The sequence below is a fragment of the Castanea sativa genome, chromosome 11 (genome assembly GCF_040712315.1).
Source record: "Castanea sativa cultivar Marrone di Chiusa Pesio chromosome 11, ASM4071231v1".
Classification (NCBI taxonomy): Eukaryota; Viridiplantae; Streptophyta; class Magnoliopsida; order Fagales; family Fagaceae; genus Castanea; species Castanea sativa.
In genome coordinates, this window is record NC_134023.1 from 62,599,525 (window position 1) to 62,620,336 (window position 20,812).

General features: G+C 33.3%; 2 protein-coding genes across 2 annotated transcripts; one reads left to right on the top strand and one right to left on the bottom strand.

The window, feature by feature from the left end:
* Positions 1–4,385: 4,385 nt before the first annotated feature.
* Positions 4,386–12,141, bottom strand: LOC142615817 (ubiquitin carboxyl-terminal hydrolase 24). Its single transcript, XM_075788663.1, has 7 exons — positions 11,729–12,141; positions 9,583–10,248; positions 9,276–9,436; positions 7,162–7,409; positions 6,222–6,367; positions 5,792–5,962; positions 4,386–4,740 (listed from the first exon to the last, which is right to left on the bottom strand). Exons 1-7 carry the CDS (start codon positions 11,741–11,743, stop codon positions 4,552–4,554), a joined length of 1,596 nt encoding a protein of 531 aa, XP_075644778.1. The 5' UTR covers positions 11,744–12,141; the 3' UTR covers positions 4,386–4,551.
* Positions 12,142–18,569: 6,428 nt separating this feature from the next.
* Positions 18,570–19,415, top strand: LOC142616894 (uncharacterized). The gene is made up of 2 exons (XM_075789649.1): positions 18,570–18,899; positions 18,942–19,415. The coding sequence occupies exons 1-2, from the start codon at positions 18,570–18,572 to the stop codon at positions 19,413–19,415; spliced, it is 804 nt and encodes a 267-aa protein (XP_075645764.1).
* The last annotated feature ends 1,397 nt before the right edge of the window (positions 19,416–20,812 follow it).

Here is a 20,812-nt window from a genome sequence, read left to right on the forward strand (position 1 = left end):
TTAGTCTATCTGTTTTCCTTTAAAAAAAAAACACAAAAAACAAAACAAAAACAAAAACAAAACAAACTAACTAACTAGTTTATATATTTGTGTGTGTGTGTTTCTCAAAAAAAAAAAAAAAAAAACTAATCTATATATTTTTAAGATTCTGTGTTAGCAGCTTCATTAGTGCTCATGTTCATGCTCATCCATTCAAACAACATCACATAGGGATAGAATATGATTTTTTTTTTTTTTTTTTATTGTTGTCTTCGTCATTTTAAATACCTATAGTTTTCCGATTTGCAGGATTCAATAAACTGATTAGGACTTTTATATATTTACATTTTACATTGTAGACATACCACATTCGATATTTTTTGTTATACACATTTGCCATTTTTGTGTCTACAATATAAAAAGATAATTTCCCAACTAATTATTTATGCTAAAAGTACACTAGAAAAATAAAGGAAATTTTCTTTTAAGACCCACCAAAACAAGCTTTTTTTTGAAAAAAAAAAACCATTATAAAAACTAAATGCCACCTAGAGAATTTAGAAAATGGATTAATTTGAAATTTTTGTTAAAAAAATTAGAGGTAATTACACTTACCTCCCTTAAGGTTTGGGAGAATAACACTCCGCCCCAAAACCTAAAGGGAAAAAACACTCCCCTCCTTGAAGTTAAACCCCCCCCCCGCCCTTATTTATATTAATAATGGCATAAAATTTGTAAGAATCTCCTTAAAAAAATTTAATCATGGCAAGGGTCATCAAATAGCTCACGGCCCATAACCCAACCCAGAAACCCGATGGCCCACCGAACTAATGGACGGCCCGACCCGTTGTTATTAAGGCTCATGGGTAGCCCACTAGCCCAGTGAGTCAGGCTGTGGGCTAGTTTTTATACCCATGGGTACCCGGTGGGCTAGCCCAGTAGCCCAACCCGTTGCCCAGCCCATTGGCCCAGCTCAATAACTTATAATTCATAACAAAAATATATAGGAAGTGTATAAAGGATTGATCTTGAGATATTATAAAGAAATTTCTTAAGAGAACTCCCTCAACCACTAAGATACTCAAAGTAATTGTGCAAAACTTAGTTTACTAAATATATATATTTTTCTAGTAGTCTAGCAAATTTGAATTAACCATTTGACATTTTTTATTATTAAAGATAAAATAAAAAACTATTTAAAGCCTTAATAAAAAAAATTATATAGGTTTCCATCAACAAAACAAAAAATTAAATAGATTTGAATGTAAAAAAATTTGTAATTAAGTATTAAATTCTTTAATTCTTTCCTTTAAAAAAAATAGATTGATTATTCCTTTATAAAAAATTGATTCTTTCCTTATAAAAATAATAAAATAATATGCTAACATAAGTTCATGGGTAGCCCATTAGGCCCAACCCGATAGCCTAGCTCACTAAAGACAAAATGAGCATTGTCCATGGGCAGGGTCATGGGCTGAGGTTTTCTCTTTCGGTCCAGCCCGACCCGGCTCATTAACTAGTTAATAGCCCATTATGCCTAGCCCATTGTGCTCATGGGACAAGTGAAAATGGGCCGGCCCGACCCGGCCCATTGACGATCCTTAAATCATGGTTAGTAAAAAAATAACCAAAAAATTTAGAATAAAATGAAAATTTTATCAAGCACCAAAAGCACTTGCAATGGAAATCTCTTTATAACCCGTTGAAAAAAGAAAAGGCACAATTCACACTTAATATTTTAAAATGCTCTTTAATTAAAATTTTAAAATAATGAATTTTAATTATGAAATAAGATCATTTTAGAAATGTGTCCTTAAGCAATGGGTAGGTTAATATTAAAACATTTTTTTAATATTTCTACAGCAACAACAACAAATATTTAATATTAATTTAACAAAGTTTGGTCAATTGAATGTTAAGGGGGAGAAAGTGGTTTTTTTTTTTTTTTTTTCCTTCAAGTTTGGGGTAGAGTGTCATTTCTCCAAATCTCAAGGAAAGGGAAGTAATTATCCTAAAAAATTATTTTTAATATTTTTAAAAAGAAAATAAAAAATAAATTAAAATCCATTTTTATTTAATTAAGTCAATGGATAAGAAATTCAATCTAGACAAGTTTGGATATCTAATTATGCTATGGGAAGGTGTGACTCATGGATACCAATAAAGTTTTTTAGTCTACTAAATAAGAGTTACTTGTCTACAATTAATTATTTAATTAACACAAAATATTTATCTGAAATTATTATTATAACTCAAACAAATAGTGAATTTTATAACATAGTGGCCTAAAACTAAATCATGTGGCAAGGGAATACAATAATAGAGATGATAAATGATAATAACAGAAAGAATGGACAAGTAACAGTAATAAATAAGAACAATTTTATTATGTGTAGTGTAGCATGCCTAAAGTCAACTTGTCCTAATTTTCATTATTACTTGTGCAACAAAAGTTAAAAGAGGTATTGGGCTTCTTTTTATCAAATTTATTTGTCTAAGCTTAGCTAACCCAGCTATGTTTCTTACCAATTAGCAATATAAACTGAAAAGTGAAAACACTAAGAAAAATCTAACTTATAAAAGCCACTTAAAAGAGTAAAGCTAGCCTTCATCTACCTTAGAGTTTCTTCTCTATGATATCAATCAACAAGACCATTCTAAATCTTCCGCTCTCACTCACTCATTCTACATGCCAAACTTCAAACTTTTAGCAACCTCAACCGATAAAACAAGCATCCTATTATCAACAAAGAATTGCGAAGAAAGACGGTTATTAGGAGTTTAGAAATATACCTATAGTGAAGACAGTAATCATAAAAGAACAGGTGGTTAACACAGATAAGTTCTTTAGTTATAAGATTTTCAATTGAAGTTACTCCCATTAGGACTGTCTATAAGCATTGTTATTTCTCTATATATTACCATTACATAGAAACACATGCACAATCACACAATGAAAAACAAAAACAGAAAATATTATAAAATTATTTATTTAAATATATAAGGGAAAGAGAGAGGCAACATTTTCTTGATCAAAACTTATTCAGATGAATAACATTCACAAGGACGGAAGGAAGATACTATGAAGAAATATAGCCACCTACAAAAAGAATAAGGATAAAAAGAAGAAAGATAGGAAGGAAACATCTACGACAAAGCCTTATAATTGCAAGAAAACAAAATAAAAACATAAAAAAGATAGAAAGAAAAAAGAAACATCTACAGCAAAACCTTATAATTGCAAGAAGAAAAGATAAGGATAAAAAGAAGATAAAATGATAGGAAAAAAGCACGACAAAATCTGCATAGTAAAAACAAAAATTTCACTATTTATAAGAAGTTTAAACTATTCATTGAAGAGTATCCAAGAGATTAATCAGGGTTCACTTTTTGTAATCAAAGTTACCATGATTTTTAAATGGAGTTGTGGTATGCCTTTATATTAAAACCTTTTTCCCTCTCTCTTGTGTGTGTTTGTTTCTCAAAAAAGAGTTACTTTCCAAGGCATTTCATGAATTAAATTCATGTTTTAATAAGCATTTAGCATGTTGTATGGAATGATTACATCATTAGAAACGTCAAAGAGCAATGTCTACAACATTACAGCATTAGTATCAGACTCTTCAGAACATTTTCTTAGCCAGAGTGCATTTTAACCAAAGATTCACCCAAAAATAATTTCCTATCACTATTTTTTTATTTTTTATTTTTTTGCAAAACGTTACAATAATCAACAAGTTTGGAAAACATTTCCCATTTTTTACTTTTCTATTCTTTTTCTATTCAAACTCTCTATTGTCCAAAAAGATTAAAAAGAATTTATAGCGAATACTTTAATGGGATGCATAAGAGATGTAGATAGCATTTGAAGAGTGGATAATTAAAATGGAAAATACCTTCCACTTTAATATTGATTAAGGATAGGTTCTTTGACCACCAAAGACTAACTTAGACATCACCTTACATTATAAACAAAATTCAATTGTGCTTTTTTTCTGTTGGCAATGGTAATTATCTTCTGCGCATGAGGGGACATAGATCCCCCACCTCACCTCACTTAACACCACAAATGTTATGGATCTTTACTGGTTCTAAAGGACACGTTTTTAGAAAACATTCACATCTCCACTTCCTCATTGTAATACAAGAACCTTAACAGTCAACACAATATTTTGGCAACCAAAAGGAAAAATACCATCCCATGGGTTAATAATTAATCACATATATACAATGAGAATATCCAAGGATCTTGGTGAAAATTATTCAATGCACTCAGTGGATTACACCCTCTCATATAAAGGTTAGACCGCATGTGTCGATCCCACAAATGGGACCGACATTTATGTTGAATGATAGAAACTGTAAATGTAATCACCACCTTAATCTGAAACTCAACTACCAGCTCATTGCATCACAACCACAATTAATAATAGTAAACGATCAAGAACCAAACTAAAAGTTTCAAAAACATCTATAAGTTGTGACATGTCAAATATTTTTCTATAAATTACACGAATGAGACAAGCGTCTCAAAGGGTATCAGTTTAGTGAGGAAACTCTTTGATGACCTTACTATACTTGCTTGTAGAAGAGCACATATGCAGGTTCATGCAACACCTGATTTGCATCAATGGGAATAACTGAATTATCATTAAACCGTAGCCACTGACCATTAGGATAGCGAGCATCGGCTGTATAATGCCCCTTTGATGGCTCCCTCCCATGGTGAGTAATTGTAGCAACAAGTTCATATTTCCGACCCTGTACACAGCCAATTTGTCAGTCAAACTAAATTAAAACTTGATTGAGACATTAAGAAAGAATGTGGATGGTAGATACTGCATGATAACATTCAAATCAATGTGACATCTGAAGTTCTACAGAGCACAAGTAAATATTTTATTAGAACTTGTTAACACCTAATCATCCAACAAAAACTCTAGCACACGTAAGTATACAGGCACAAATCAAACGCATTCAACATGAAACGGCAAAGCAAAACCACATGCGCAATTGCTCACCAACCAACTTTCGGCTCTTCTAAAAAATACTAACTTTTTGGCACAACTGAGGTAATAAAGACAGGGATGAGGCCAGAGGTCATTTGGCCAAAATAGAGAGAGAAAGAAAGAGCTTCAGTATGGCAAAAGATAAATAAAATCATATGCATCAACACACCACTCCACAGCCTGCATCAACACACTACATGAGCGAAGCATAGTATTTTGATCAGTCTCAGGACTTATAGCTCTGTTTCCAGGTCATTCAAACCTAAGGCCTATAACAACCCCAACACACCACTCCACAGCCTGTACCAAGGCACAGGCGGAAAATCAATAGCTCTTCTAATAAGAGAGCAACCACATTAACTTGCATTACAATTCCCATCAGTCAAAACAACATAAGAACCCAAATAGCAGTAGATTGGACCAATACCAAATGAATCTACACTCTCTTTGCTCCTAAAAAGATAAACATGGGGAAAACCCAGCTAAATCACGGAAAAGTTGATAAAAAGGGGAATAATTTATGTCTCCATAGATATAAAGTGTTTGACAGAGACACAGACACAGTAAACATTTTTAACTCCATATACGCATTTACTGATTACAACAAGAACAATAAAGCCTTTGCTAATTGCCACCATATTTTTTTTTTGCAAGTTACACAAGTAGTCAGTGGGTCATGAATCCATGACCACACCCTCTATCTCACTATTATCGCAAAAAGAACATAACTTGTTCACAAGAACAAAAACAATGAACATTATTACAAGGGAGAGTAACAGTAATCATAACATTAGGATAATCACCTCAACAGATGGAGAAACAAGCAGATCACGACCCAAAACCAATTCAAGAGGAAAGTGCACAGGCTTATGCACCTTTGCACTTCCTTGATTTCCATAACTAAAACGCTTCAGGTGCAGAATCATTATCTTTGAAAGTTTCTGTATCTGAACAGATTTGCTAGCAGTCCCAGCCTGAAAATGATCAACATTAAACAACCATGTCAACATAAGTAACATAAAGCATATGACTTATATACATGAAATTATCAGAGACAAAACTGCACATGTGCAGAGAGATCACATGTGTGCGTCATGAGAATGCAAGAGAGAGAGAGAAGAATATTTTCTCTTCTTCCTCCTTTATGCAGACATTGCTTTCACAGACCCATACCATGATGTTAACCACCCAGTAGCAATCAAAAAGGATCTTAGGGGGAAGAAAAAAAGTTACCTTCCCAGTTGCTGATGCTCGGTACCCCTCAAGAGATTCTGGCACAGAAAATGAATGAAGTGCATCCTCAATAGTTCGAACTGCTTCAGGATAAATATCAAGGTGCAGCAAGAGAAATGGTTGTACAGTAGCAGAAGGTTTTTTTCCTGCTCCACACATCATGAAAAGTATGCATCAAAACTCAATACAAAAAATAGAGCAAGGTATTTGACTCCCAAGTTCCACACAAAAATTTAAAAGTAATCTGTCATATATGATATATGCACAAGATGGAGTACATTCCTCGTGGTAAGGCTAAAGCATTTCTTAATTCCTTTCGTCTTTTTTTTTTGGGTGGGGGGTTTGGAATGTTTGTAAACCATTAAAAGAGAACTAATTCTTTTCCACAATAATAAGAGGAAAGTTGGCAAAAATAAAACGATCATAGATATTTACTTCGCCGGTAAAGAGATCACTTCTTTTGTGATCAAGCTATTAAGAGACTAGGAGTGAGACATTCAACATAGATGAAGAAAATTATAGTTCAAAACCTTTGTAAATATAATTGAAAAATCATATGTTAACTAATCATCTGAACTTGATGAAGCAAAACCACCTAGTTATCTAAGATCAACCAGTTGAATACAATAGACACACATGTTAGAGACCATTGCATTTGGCATAGTTATAGTAAAGTTATATAGCATGCAGAATTTTGCGTTCACTTTAGCTCACTTCATACAAATGATTTTTTGAGTGGAAACACATTGTATTAAATGATCTTTGTGTTCCACATAACTTTTTTTTCCTTTTTTTTTTTTTTTATATATATAATGTCGGCTATAATTTAACACACAAAATATAAATGAGAAAAATGAGAGAGTATTTATAGCATTAGAGCAGAGTAAGCTAGAAGAAAAAGAAATATTCAATTGTAGTTGCATAAATGATGATGCCCTACCTGATGCCTTCACCAAACTTCTCAACTGTCCTCCAAATATATCACTTAGTTCTGAAGGAACAAAACTTTGAGTTCTTGTCACAGCCGATTTGTTCTTTCGACCAACTGTCTCCCATTCATCATCTTCAGCAGAAGAAACTACAGATGATTTATTCCCATTAATGCTTGAAGACTGTCCTTCAAGTTTAAGTAACTCATCATGCATACGATCCATGATGAAGCTAAGAAACTCCTGAGCATCTTCCTGCCTAAAAAGACAACACCAGAGACCAACTTAAATCAATCACAAATATCAAAACACAATAAAATTGCATATGATAGCAACAGATAGATACCAGGAATGAAAGATGCTAAGCATGCAAAATTTAAGATACAATTTCAAATTCTATTTTGTAACAACTGAATGTTATATAGCCTTTTTTCTTTCTTCCCTGGGTTCATACCAATGTACACTAAATCAGCCAGATGAAAATTAAGATTACCTACCAGTGGCCTATTAACTTCTATTTTTCTCAACTTGTGCATCGTTTTTTTATTGTTAAGATATATACTTGGTGGGTTGTGAACCTACAACCTCAACTTCCACCCATTCTTGAGGGAGGGGGGGTGCTACTTTTTCTAAAGCTCTTTGGCTTCTCAATAATCTGTATCTAATCTCTTATTCTCTAGAAAGAAAGCTAGATAACAGCAATAAACAACTCAAAGTGACTATATTTGGAAATGACAGCTTAATAACAATAAACCACTCAGAGAAGCAATATTTCGACAAGTTTTTTAACTAGTAAAGGTGCTCAAGTAAAAAGTAGAAGAAAAGAGACAGAGAATCCTAACTAGCATGGGAACCTGTAAAATGAGTCGTGTCACATCAATCATGATAATTCTCCAACAAACTTACCAGTGACCATGTAATAGGCCCACCTTGAGAAAGCCCCACATTTTAACAGTAAGCATGCCAAAAGGGACAAAAAGATGGCAGATATGTCACTTGGTTATTCTATTAATTTAAATATGACAACTCAGTGCAAGATATGACCGAAGGAAAAAATTACAATAGAAAAGAAGATGAGGGCAGGCGAGAAAAGAACTCCCTTAGAATGACAACAAAGTTAATCCAAGTGTCCAATTATCTATTTTTGTCATAAATTTATAAAAACATTACTACCTTTGTCCCATATTGTTGGTTCTATTTAGAAAATCCAATTTTGTAGGGAACTCAATTAATTGCGCTGTCATTTAGTAAAAAAGGTAAGAGTTTCCAAAACTACACTCATTAATTTAAAGTTTAGAGAAAGAATGGTATTAATTTTTTAAATAAAACGTAAAGGGCAAGTTAGGAATTTCATTTATTGACTTTTCAAAACGGACAACATTTTGGGTCAACCCAAAATGGAATAGAGCACCAACAAACAGAGGGAGTATTTCCATGCCCTATTATCCTATCTTAATTAGAAAAAGTTGCCGTTAGACAATCCAAGTCCATACATGGTGCAACATAAATGACACCACTTTGTTGTTTTTTGTATTTTTGGCTAGCTAAACAGTTCTCAATCACAAACAAGATTAATCTTGTGTTTCGCACGCAGTTTATAAAGGCTTGCATTTGAATTGTGGCGTGCTGTATTTGCTGGATTGGGCTAAGGTTCAGTTAAATTAAACTCAAATGATTAGTTATTGGTGGCGGAAAGGATTTAAAAGAAGGGAGGGGCAAGAAAAGAACTTACTGGTGGTTGGCTGTCAGGCAGCAGTTGGTCATCAACAGTGAACTCAAGTGGCCAATGATTGACCACCAGTGGAAAAATTTAGAGGCCAGCGGCAATCTTGACCCGTCAGCAGTGACCTCAAGTTTGACCAATTGCAGCTTTAAGACAAACTAATAAGGAATCTATAGTATCCCCACCAGCTGTATTTAATAAGACTACATCCCTATAGTATCGATGTATATGCCATGTGGAGGATTAAAATATCCAAAAGAATTTTCATATCCAATCCGAATTGTCGTGACAAAAATTGAATATAGATAATTTTATCCAATCCAGTCTTAATATACAGTAACCAAGCAAGGCTTAAGATTATTAGATAGAAGGAACAAGTACTGACACAGAACATGCACATACCTTGCTCTGCCGGAGATGCTACTCGGCACATCTGGAGTAAAAATTTTAAGAACCCCTTCAAACATGGTAGGCCTTTTGGCATCTTTCTTTAAGCTTGAATCATTTGGCATGTCAAAATCAGCAATGAACTCTGCAAACGCAGTTAATGTTGGATAGCCAACCTAAAAAATCAAAGTACAAAATGAGAACAGATTAGTTATGTTGGTTTAGTATATTTTGATCATAATGACAAAAACAAGATTGATTCACATAATATGTTTTAGAGGCAGAAAGAAGTAATAAAACACATTGCATCAAGATAATAGACCTTGGGGATTTTACGAGTTCTCAATTCCTGCAAAAGCTGAATAAAAGGAGAACAGGCTAGGAGAGCCTGCAGAGTCGCATTAAGAAAACATAAATTCCCTGAGTTAATTAAACCTCTAGGTGATATGTCTCTGCAAGAATTAACAGGTCCATTAGATGCCTTCTGTAAGTCATTGTCATCCACAACTACAGATGAATCACTGAGAACTCCATTTTCCTCTGGGTTCTGCAATTTCAAACTCGAAAATTGATTCAAGAGACCATCTTCATTCTGGGATGTATGCATCGAAATCAAATCAGTACCATCAGCTTTTACTTCATCCACACCATTAATATGAGAGGAGCCGTGGGTGGAACTGTCAACGCTTCCATTTTCTTTTGGAGTTCCAAGAACTCCTGGAAAATGATTGGTTAGTATTTTAACACTCTTCGGTTCATTGTCCTTCTTCAGCATAGGTGAGGACAGAAGACCATTTGACCCTTTTGAGGAATCCAGTTGTCTGCTTGATTCACCATGAAGACCACCCAAAGGTTTTCCAGCAATAAAATCCACTGATCCAAATCGTAATTCTTTCTTCTGCACCGGCTTTTCAGCTTTGCCAGATGACGGCTTTAGCAGCAATGACCTGGTTTCATCTTCAGTGAATGATCCAAACACTAGTACCTTCTACAGACAGCAAAAGCCACCAGAAAAACAACATTAGAAACATGCGTCACATAATCAGTATTCAAACATGTGTCACATAACCATGATAACTTCACAAACCGCACAAAAAAATCAGCATTCAAACATGCATCACATAATCAGTTGCCAGCAATATTGCAAAGTATTCATATCATGGAAAATTCAAATAGGTAGGTGAAGCTATAAACTAAATCTGCATTCAAGACCTACTTCTTGTAACAACTGTTTACTCATGCCTGATGCATAATATTTTAAGAAAAAATGAAGCAGGAGAGTTGCATTACAAGGAGGAAAAATTCCAGCAGGTAATAAACATTAAAATCCTAACTATAATTCTCTGAATCATTACCCAAGCAGGATGAATTCACCCAAGAAATCAACTGATTTTCCACTTGCACATCTGACACTAATTCTTAAACATACAGTGTCTCAGAACAGAATTGCATTTTACACCAATCAGTTTATTTGCAATGCACAAAGATTGAAAGATACCACATGCATAGCTTTCATCTTGCCACTAACTTCCATTACTACATACAAATATAATAGAAGCTAATGCCTAAATACTAGTAAAAGAGGTTGCTTTACAATTTTTGTTTGTTTCTTTTCTCAATGGGTGAACCAAATGTAAATTTGCAGGCTCTATGGCATAACAAATGTAAACAAAAAAGCTCCCTAAACAAAAGAAACACTTCTTCAAATTTAATCTCCAAAACCACTTCAGATTTACTATAATTTGAAGTATCAACGTTCACATATAAGTACATTGAAAGCTCGGCCTTATTTTTAACACGTATCAATAACTGAGAACTTCAGAGCAACAGATTGCATTTTTCTGACCTCTACACAATTTTAATTCACAATTTAAGCATCCATGTAAAAAAAAAAAACCGGGCCAAGAAAACATCACAAAAAACAACTAGAGCTTTCTCTCTTGATTAAAACATAGTGCCATTACACCATTAAACATAAACTCAATCAAAATTTCTATAGACTTGTGAACAATTGCATCTCATCATAGAGGCAACCAACAACCAAAATTAGTAAATTTCAGAACTTTTTAATCAACAAAACTCAAGCAACAGCTAAACCAAACACACGCACATAGTTTCAATTCATACAATAACTACTCCATAACATAAAAACTACAATGTTTCTACTCTTTTTCTTACCAAACAAAACTTACCAAGAGCAAAACCTTAGAGACACATCATATTTCCTATCATGCATGAGCTAATCCACAATTCAAACATTGAAAACAACATATAAAAATCCAATCTTTCTTCCAACTAAACCTCAAAGACACAACAGCCCACAATCTAAAACTTCTTAATTCAACCAGAAACCAACAAAAACAAAGACACCCACATAGCAAAAACACAAACCCCACATGAAAATCCACACTTTAAATAAATAAATAAATAAAAAGCAAAACCCACCAAACAAAACAAGAAAAACTCACCTTAGAGTCAGTCATCTTTGTGGGGCGGAAACACAGAAATCAGAACCCAAAATTGTGATATGAAAAGTGGATTTGAGAGCAAAGTAGGAGCTTTCTATAGAAGAAGAGGAGGAGAGAGAACAAGGGCAAAAGTCTAAAAGGGTATTGAAACAAGGAGACCCTGAGGGAACAGAGGAGAGAGAAGCGTCGATTGAAGACATGAAAAGAAGAGAGAAGAGTGAGGAATTGTGGTTAGAGAGAGAGAGCATTTAACAAAAGAACCCTCTCTTCTTCCTTCCACAAGTTCAAGCATTACACTGCAATGTTTGCAAACAGAGACCAAAAGAGAGAGAGAGAAGATGGGAAATTTTTGTGGTTTGTTTGGTGGGTTAGGGTTGAGTCTTTCTATTATACATATTTATTTATATACTTTGAGAGAGAGAGAGAGAGAGAGAGAGAGAGAGAGCGAGAGTTTGGTCTGTGTTTGGATACCGCATAGACACAACACAAGTTAATACTTATTACAAGTTTACAACAGTTGAAACAAAAAATTAAAAAAAATTACTTTTATTTTCTTTTTGGTCTTTTGGGTTTTTTTTTTTTTTGTCAAGAATTATAGGACTTCGTTTCTCAAAAAAAAAAAAAAGAATTATAGGATTTCATGACAAAAACAAGGAGTTGTCTTTTTTATTGTTTTTTTTTCTTTTTATGGGGTATACTATACTATAAGCAATGCATGAAAAGAGGAGAGGATGAGATTAGGTATCACATACACATGTTGGAGTAAATATACTACTTATTTTCTCAAAATAAAGTGAATATACTATTTTTCTTCGTCTTATTTTCTTCCACTCTAAATATACCCTTTTAAATTTGTAATCTCCTATATATTAAAAGGTTATTGCAACACCATGAAGCAACTCTATATATTTCATCAATAAAAAATAAAATGAAGCCACTCTATTTGTGAATAGGTTTGAGTACTTCATTGTACTAATAACTTATCTAAGATTCTATTAAGATAACTTATCAAAAGTTCATGTGCTGCATGATTTTGAAGATGATTAAAAATAATAAATAAATAAATTTCATTATTATTATGCATTTTCAAAATTATCCTCTATTGTATTGAATGTCTGAATGATGGAGTTTCAAAATTATAAGCTACACTAACATGAGTTTTTGTAAGTGGCCTTCAATTTTATTAGTAATGATAAAAATAATGAAACATGATATTAAGAGAGGGTTTGGATATAGTTGAAACGCGCACGTCTGCGTTTTAGCTTTTTTTTTTTTTTTTTTTTGCTGGGACGCGTACCGTTCACTCTTCATTGGCCATAAAAAGTGAATTTAGGCCAGTGAACAGTGTTTTTCACACAGTAAAAAATTATTTTGCTATAATATTTTTCAATTTTCAGCTGCATCCAAACGGACCCTAAGATTATTTTTTACTCCCATTTTTTTTATAATAGAAAGCAATTTTCACTTTTTCGAGGTTGTTTTTTTGTGTATTCTTGTACTTACGAGGTTGTTTTAATGTTGCCCTCAACAATGTTATAATATGTGGCAACAAACATTCATCTTTTAACCAAATAATAGTTTATATATATGGCGAACAATTATTATTAAACACAAGCAAGAGATTGTTCATCGAAAAAAACGCAAGCGAGAGGAGATGCACAAGCTTTACAATCATGAAAACTTACAATTTACAGCTTTCTTATCTTAAAGTTTCATATCACTCTTATTGTGTAATGTCGTGTTTCCATCCATTTGTAATACTACAAGTTGCGTGCATCATCACGTGCAGTTTAAGCGGTGTCACATGTGTGTATGATTGAGTTAAGAGGTAAATACTACCGCATGCCCTTATTGTAATGGTCACTCCACAAATATAAGTACTTGTGAGGTGTGGGAGATAAGGACTAGGGTTCAAATTTCGAGGAAGGAACTTCACACACATATACATTTAGATTAGAGTATTTTAGTTGTAGGTGTAATCAACCTGCTATTAAAGATATGGATTGGTTAGTGTTGTTAGTTTTTTTTTTTTTTGGGTAATAAAAAAATGGGTAGAGGAGGGTAACTACTATGGCTTCCTTACTTGGGCGTGACCATAGTAACAACTTACTTGTTACCAAGCAAGACCTCATACTCCCAGTTTATGTGAAGAACTCGCTTATTTTTTTGGTCAACCGTTTGTGATGGAGATGGAATATAAAGAGCACCAACACACAACTAGTTATTTGAGGCTTTAAACCAAGACTTAAGACTTGTTGGCTTAGTATCTTACCAACTAGGTCACTCGAATATTAGTGTTAGTGTTGTTAGTTACGTTATGCGCATTAATTATAATGGATAGTTAGTTAGATTAGAAGCTAGTTTTTTTTTTAAAAAAAAATACTAAGTATTTTTAACACACACGGGAAGAATGACAAAAAGTTTTTTAAATAAACTTACAGTGATGTATATCCAAAAAGGCATAACTCTTGGATACACAACACAAACTTTAAACCTCTTTTACTCACACTCATTATATGAAACAGAGCACTCATTGTGCAATTTATAAAGTAGTGAACCAATAATAATTTCAGATTGATTCCTCTGTTTATTTTCTTAGTAGGCTTTTTCCATGTTTGTCGATAATAATTAATTAATAGGGCTCAAATGACGTACTGATTCTAATAAAGATCCATTCGATTTTGAATGGATATAGATTGGATGCCGATTGGGAAATCACATGTCCAATGAGATATAGATTAGATATCGGTTTCTATGATGTGCCTTGCCTTGCCCTTTTAGATTAGATCCATTCGATTTTGAATGGAAATACACACAACCAAGAAGACCAATTTGAATGAAATCCCTCTTGTATGTTGTGCCTTGCCCTTCCTCGGAACCCTTATCTCTTTGCTAAATCATGTTCACATCATAAGATTTGGCCTTGTTGTCACCACTTGCCACTATATTTGGTGCAAAAACAAGCAATCTACTCAATGATTGGAAGAGTATTCTTTCTCATTAATGCGGCCTGTTTTGAATGGCAGCGGATCAACACTCCCAACACCTAAGAGTGACTAGATGAGATGACGAATATGCAATAAACCTGATCCAATCCAATCCAACCTGTAATGATGAATGGTGTTCATCTCTCTCTCTCTCTCTCTCCATACTACATTGGACTTCAAAATCCATACTCATATGTGATTCTCTTGTGTTATGAATATTTTATTATAGAGAAAAGTTAACAGATGCCCTAAATATGTGTAACTATTTTTATTTACAACTTTTTATATTCCTCATAAAAAAAGAATAAAAAAATTCATAAAATGGTCCATCAACAAATGTCCATTGACAAGACCCTTTTATTATATTATGTTTATTTAATTCTAAAAAAAATAAAAAAAAAATTGTCATTTCTTTTTCTTCTTCTTCTTCTTCTTCTGAGATAGGAACATCTAACTCTCTTGAATACCAACAAGATGATTGATTAGCTATATTGGCATGCTGAAGTCCTTCTTCCTTCCCTGAACGAAAAATCCAGGAACATTCCAACAAAAGAAAAAACAATAATCACAATCATATTATACCCATTAAAAGTAACTGGATTTTGTACATAACCTAAGGAACAATAAGAATAATGGGGATCTGGAAATTGGGTTCGTGGCTTTGAGTTTGAGGATTTGGATTGGTTGGCCATGTTCGATAAAGAGTACACGACAAAGAATGAGACTATTAAAAATAAAGTGGGTATCTGAATTTGAAGCCCTCTTTCTCCTTCTTTCTCTATCCATAGGTATAGATCAAAGGACAAATTAAGTTAAGAAAATTCCTTCACCTCAATACGTGCTGATTTAGATGATAACTTTGGTGTATTTTTTATCATATGAAAGTTATTTCTATTGGTCATGTGAATACTAATGTGTCATATAATCAATGGCACACACGTAGGATCTTCTAAACCTTTACATTGTGGATTGAATTTGAAGATTGAACGAATTTCATTCAAACCAATCTGTAATGAAATCCTATCAAAGATTTGACTGAGTCCTATTTTCTCATTAGTTTGGTGTAGAGTCCCTCATCTCGCTCATACTGCTCCCTAATCCCTCTCAATTGTAACATTCATAGAATCATATCCATAATATTTACCCTCAACCATCACCCAAATATCAAAATTACAATAAAGTCATGCATCATGCATGCTGAGTGCACAAACATGAGTGAAGTCTCACATTGAATAATGACAAGAATAATGAATAGTTCTTTTTTTATGTTAATATAACATAATTGAGTTTATACTCATTGGGCTTAGGCATTATGAGTTAAAAGTGTCTTTATATATTATATTAACTACTTAAAGGTCTCTGGTCTTCTTAAAGTATTTATTTATCTCTTCAATACCATATTACTAAATGAATCTAGAATCCATAAATCCATCCAATCAAAACTTATATACATTACCTATTGACTTTTCAAGCAAATTGTGTGTGTGTGTGTTTTAAGGTATTAGGCAAATTTTTAATGAGAAAAAAAAAAAAAAAAAAAAACAAGAACTTGCAAATTATACCACGTAAGTTTTATAGTTTTAACTTATCCTTATGTCCGTATGCATTAGAATATTGAAGTTAATCAACGCGAAAATATTGTTATTTTGAAAGGGATGCATTGAAATCCCAAACTCACAAATTATAAAATACATTTTGGCTAATAAATTATGTATATGGGCAATTGAATTTTGAAGGGAATTTGGCCTGCACTTTGGAAGCTTCGAATTCCAAATAAGATTCAAGTGTTTGGGCGGAGAGCTTGCAATGATATTTTATTGGAAATAAAGGAGAGATAATACCTAAATTTTCCTTTGAAATTACACAATTTGATTTTACCAAAAAAAAGTGGCAGAGATGAGGTGTGGATCTAGTCACTGTTTTGAGATAAATCGTGTCGTCTACGGTATATCCGATGTAATTAAACAAATAGTTTATGCAAATTGTTTTCAGGATACAACAGTCCAGCTACCTTTGCTGATTATCCTTGTGAGCTTACACTGCTTGTAGGATATAAACTCTCTATAGTACTTTCTTTTCCCAAAAAATTTTGTAAAAGATAAAATATTTTTGTGAGTAGTAAGAAGCAATAGATGACAAGTGCTTAAGAAAAAAAAAAGTTGTTTTTGAAAAGTTTGCAGCTTTGTAATTCAAAAATAAAAATATGTGTGTCTCAAACTTTTATTTCTTTCCATATATATATTAGGGGTGTCCACGGGTTGGGCCGGGTCGGGTTTGTGCCCAACCCGGACTTGACCTGATACTTACGGGTGAGTGAAATCGGAAACCGAAACCGACTCGGAAAGCTAGTCGGATCTAGCGGTTTGGGTCTCGTCAGGTTTTGGGTTGAACGATCGGGTTTCGGGTTGTATCGCCGGTGATGTTATTTTGGCCAGATTCGTCGAGATCTGACCAAATCACGACAAGATTGTGTTGGATCTCAACGAGATCTGACCAAATCATGTCAAGATTGCACCGGATCTCGACGAGATCTCGCCGGATCTGATGGGATTTCAAGTAACCTTCGCCAGAGAACTCCAATACCGCCAGTCTTTGAAAATTTTCGTCGAAAATCCTTTGAATATCGCTGGAGGTTTTTGGGTTTATGATCGGGTCGGGTTGCTCGGGTTTTGGGAAAGGAAACCCGCCAATCGACCCGAAGGTGTCGGGTTCTGTGGGCGGCCACCCGCCACCGACTGTCGAAGTGTCGGTTCTGGCGATTTCCAATTCGGGCTCGGGCGGGTTGCTCAAGTTGGTCGAGTATACGAGTTAGGTGGACAGTCCTAATATATATCTACACATGTTGCTTGTCCTTAGCCAAAAAAAAAAAATATGTTTGCTATCTTTAAAATTTTAAATGGTCATAAAATTATTGAAATCAATGTGTGATCAATAGCTTTCTTTATATATATATATATATATATATATATATATTTACTCTTATTTTCCCAAAAAACATTCTATCATTGATACAAGGTAATTGTATCACTTTTTGATTTCTTTGGCTCAATACACCAAAGCACCATTCACTCAAGTATTTACTCAAGGGTAAAAGTATTCACTTTCAAAGATGCTGTTTCTTCTAGTCCGGCTAAGCACAAAGGCCAACATGTAATGATATATACCAAGTCTCCCCTATAGATGAAAGTGAGTACCCTAATTTCAAAAAATGGACTATTCCTATATATATATATATATATATATATATATAAACCAGTCAAAACCTTTTGCCAAAGTATATAAGTTGAGGTAAGGTAAGTTAATAGACAAAATCAAGTTTGTCTTTTAGTGTCATAATACCATTAAAAACAAAATAACAGCCCTTAACGTGGCTGTCATTTAGATATCAAATAATTATTTCCTTTGAAACCTTGACTCTACACAATAATTACAACCAAGAATATAAAGCAATATATAATGCTATAACCCATCAATAATAATTTATATAAATATATAGTTGTACAATATCTGATACTTTCTATCTATAACGTTACCATTAAATATATTAAAAGAAATGCTTTAAAGCAAAAGTTTATAAAGGAAAGTATACTAAAAGATGGCAATATATGGTATTAAAATTCACATTAATTTTCAGAAATTTCCTAATTAAAACCTTTGACAAAAGCTATTCAAATTTTGAATTATATTTAAATTTCAAAATTTAACAATCAACGTATTTGACATTAAGGAATAATTGATTTTCTCAATTAACATAAATGAGTATTAGAATAAATATTATATTTTTTTATAAAATTATCCAACATATTTTGCCAACAAAGTTGAATCTGTCAAAGAGAAGAATAATTGATGATGCAATGTGCCCAATTTGTCTGAGAATTTCAGAATCAGCTGTCCATGCTCTTTGGGAATGTGATGCAGCTAAGGATGTGTGGGCTGGAAACTTGAAAATTCTGCAGAAAGGAGGTTCGAACATGGCTGATATGCTTCAATTAATGAACTACTTGCTGGATCGGGTTAAGTCACAAGAAATGGAGGTAGTGATAGTCCAAGCATGGTTGATTTGGAATCAAAGGAATAGGGTTGTGCATGGCGGTAAGTTTCATGATCTGGGGTGGTTGAACAATCGTGCAAGAGAGTTTCTTGAGGATTTTTGGACTGCAATAGACCTTATGGGAACTGAACAAGTAATGTAGCCTAATTGGGATACCTGGTAGCCCCCTCCACAGTCGATCTTCAAGATTAATTTTGATGCAGCATTGTTTTCGACCCTCAACAGTTCTAGATTTGGAGCAGTCATTCAGAATGAAAAAGGTGAGGTTATGGCAGCCATGGCAGTTAAGGGACTTGAGGTATTTTGCAGTGAGGAGGTTGAATTACTTGCATGTAGAAAAGCCATTGAGTTTGTCGTGGATGTTGGCTTCTTTGAATTAGTCACTGAAGGAGATAATAGCTCTGTCATGAAAGCTATTTCAGTTCTGAAGGATGATCAGTCAATGCTTGGGAATATAATTGGGGATATTCATCATTTGATTAGAAATTTGCAATGGGCAAGGATTGAATGTACTAGGAGAGGGGGGACTAGGGTGGCTCATGTGTTAGCTCAATTTGCAAGGAATATTAGTGATGATATGTATTGGATGGAAGATGTACCTCCAATAGCTAGGGAAACTTTGTACCAAGATGCTAATTTTTCTAATTAATTGAATGAAATGTTTCTGTTTCAAAAAAAAAGAAAAGAAGATTGAAGGGTTTAGTTTGGTCCGGAAATCATTGCACAAAAGCTTTACCCCAAAGCTCTTTTTTTTTTTTGCCCCAATTTTTAATTAGTTGATAACTTGATATACCAATTTTTTTTTTTAAAAAAATTGATAATTACAATGGGAGAGGAAGGATTTAAATATTGAATTTCATAGAATTAACAAAAAATGTCAACCATTTGAGTTACAGGCTTCTTGGTGTACCATCCATTTAAAATGCTACATCAATCTTTAAATTTTCAGTAACAAAACATTTAATCCTGATTGATGGGCATATATTTGTTGTGGCCATCAAATTCAAACCAAACAAAATAATAGATCAACCTATACTTTTTTTCCCCATGAAAATATTCAATACTCTTAAAAATGTTCATTTCTCTTACATTAATAATAGATCACCTATCATATAAGAAATTAATTCAATACACCATTAAATCTCATCATAAATTTAATTAACAAACATATAATTCAATGTCTCTTGTAAGTTAGTAACATTGTAAACACAAAATTTCAAATTTGGAAATTAAGGCCTTGTTTGGTGAGTAATCCCAAACTCATATTTTCACATTTTAAACAACATTACACACATTTTTTTACCCATACATATTTCAAAAAATTACAAAAATTTAATCTCAAACTACTTTACCAAACACCCCCTAAACAATTGAAATTGATAAATGCCTCATAAGATCAATAAGTACCTATTGAAAGAAGTCATGAAGAGGCTTAATGACACATAATTGTTTTTTTTATTATCTACACTTGTCATAATTTAAATGGATAACCACCGCATCCCCTTGGTGCGATGGTCACTCCACAACTATAAGTGCTTGTGGGGTATGGGAGGTAAGAACCGGAGTTCAAGTCTCCAGGAGGGAGCTTTACACACATATACACTTAGATTAGGTTAGAGTAGAATTCTATCTTGTATAAAATAAATAAATAAATAAATGGATAAACTCAAAGTCTTGTTTTAAAAGAGACATATGACATCATTCAACTTGCCAAAAATATTTTAATTTAGGTAACATCCGACAATATTTACTTACATAGCTTGTATCACTTAAAATTAAAAAAAAAAAAAAATTTCGACATGTAATTAGCTCTTGAATATTCCATGTAATTTCCATTTAGTAACATTTGACAAATTTTCATTTATCTCTTAATAGCAACAATGGTTCCCACTAAATAACACATAATACCTTGCTGTTGGCTGTTTTTTAACAACTAAATAAGTGAACTTTGGTCTTAATTCAAATTTTCCTCTCTACGTGCATAGCTTTTTCTATTTAGAAGCTCTACATGCACAATATGCTCTTCTTTATCGGCTAAAAGGAGAA

Coding starts and splice junctions, on each gene's coding strand:
- LOC142615817 (XM_075788663.1), bottom strand. Junction 6,368..7,161: donor AAGTTTGGTGAAGGCATCAG/GTAGGGCATCAT, acceptor TGTGTGGAGCAG/GAAAAAAACCTTCTGCTACT. Junction 5,963..6,221: donor GAGCATCAGCAACTGGGAAG/GTAACTTTTTTT, acceptor GATCATTTTCAG/GCTGGGACTGCTAGCAAATC.
- LOC142616894 (XM_075789649.1), top strand. CDS start 18,570: ATGTGCCCAATTTGTCTGAGAATTTCAGAATCAGCTGTCCATGCTCTT. Junction 18,900..18,941: donor ACCTTATGGGAACTGAACAA/GTAATGTAGCCT, acceptor CCCCCTCCACAG/TCGATCTTCAAGATTAATTT.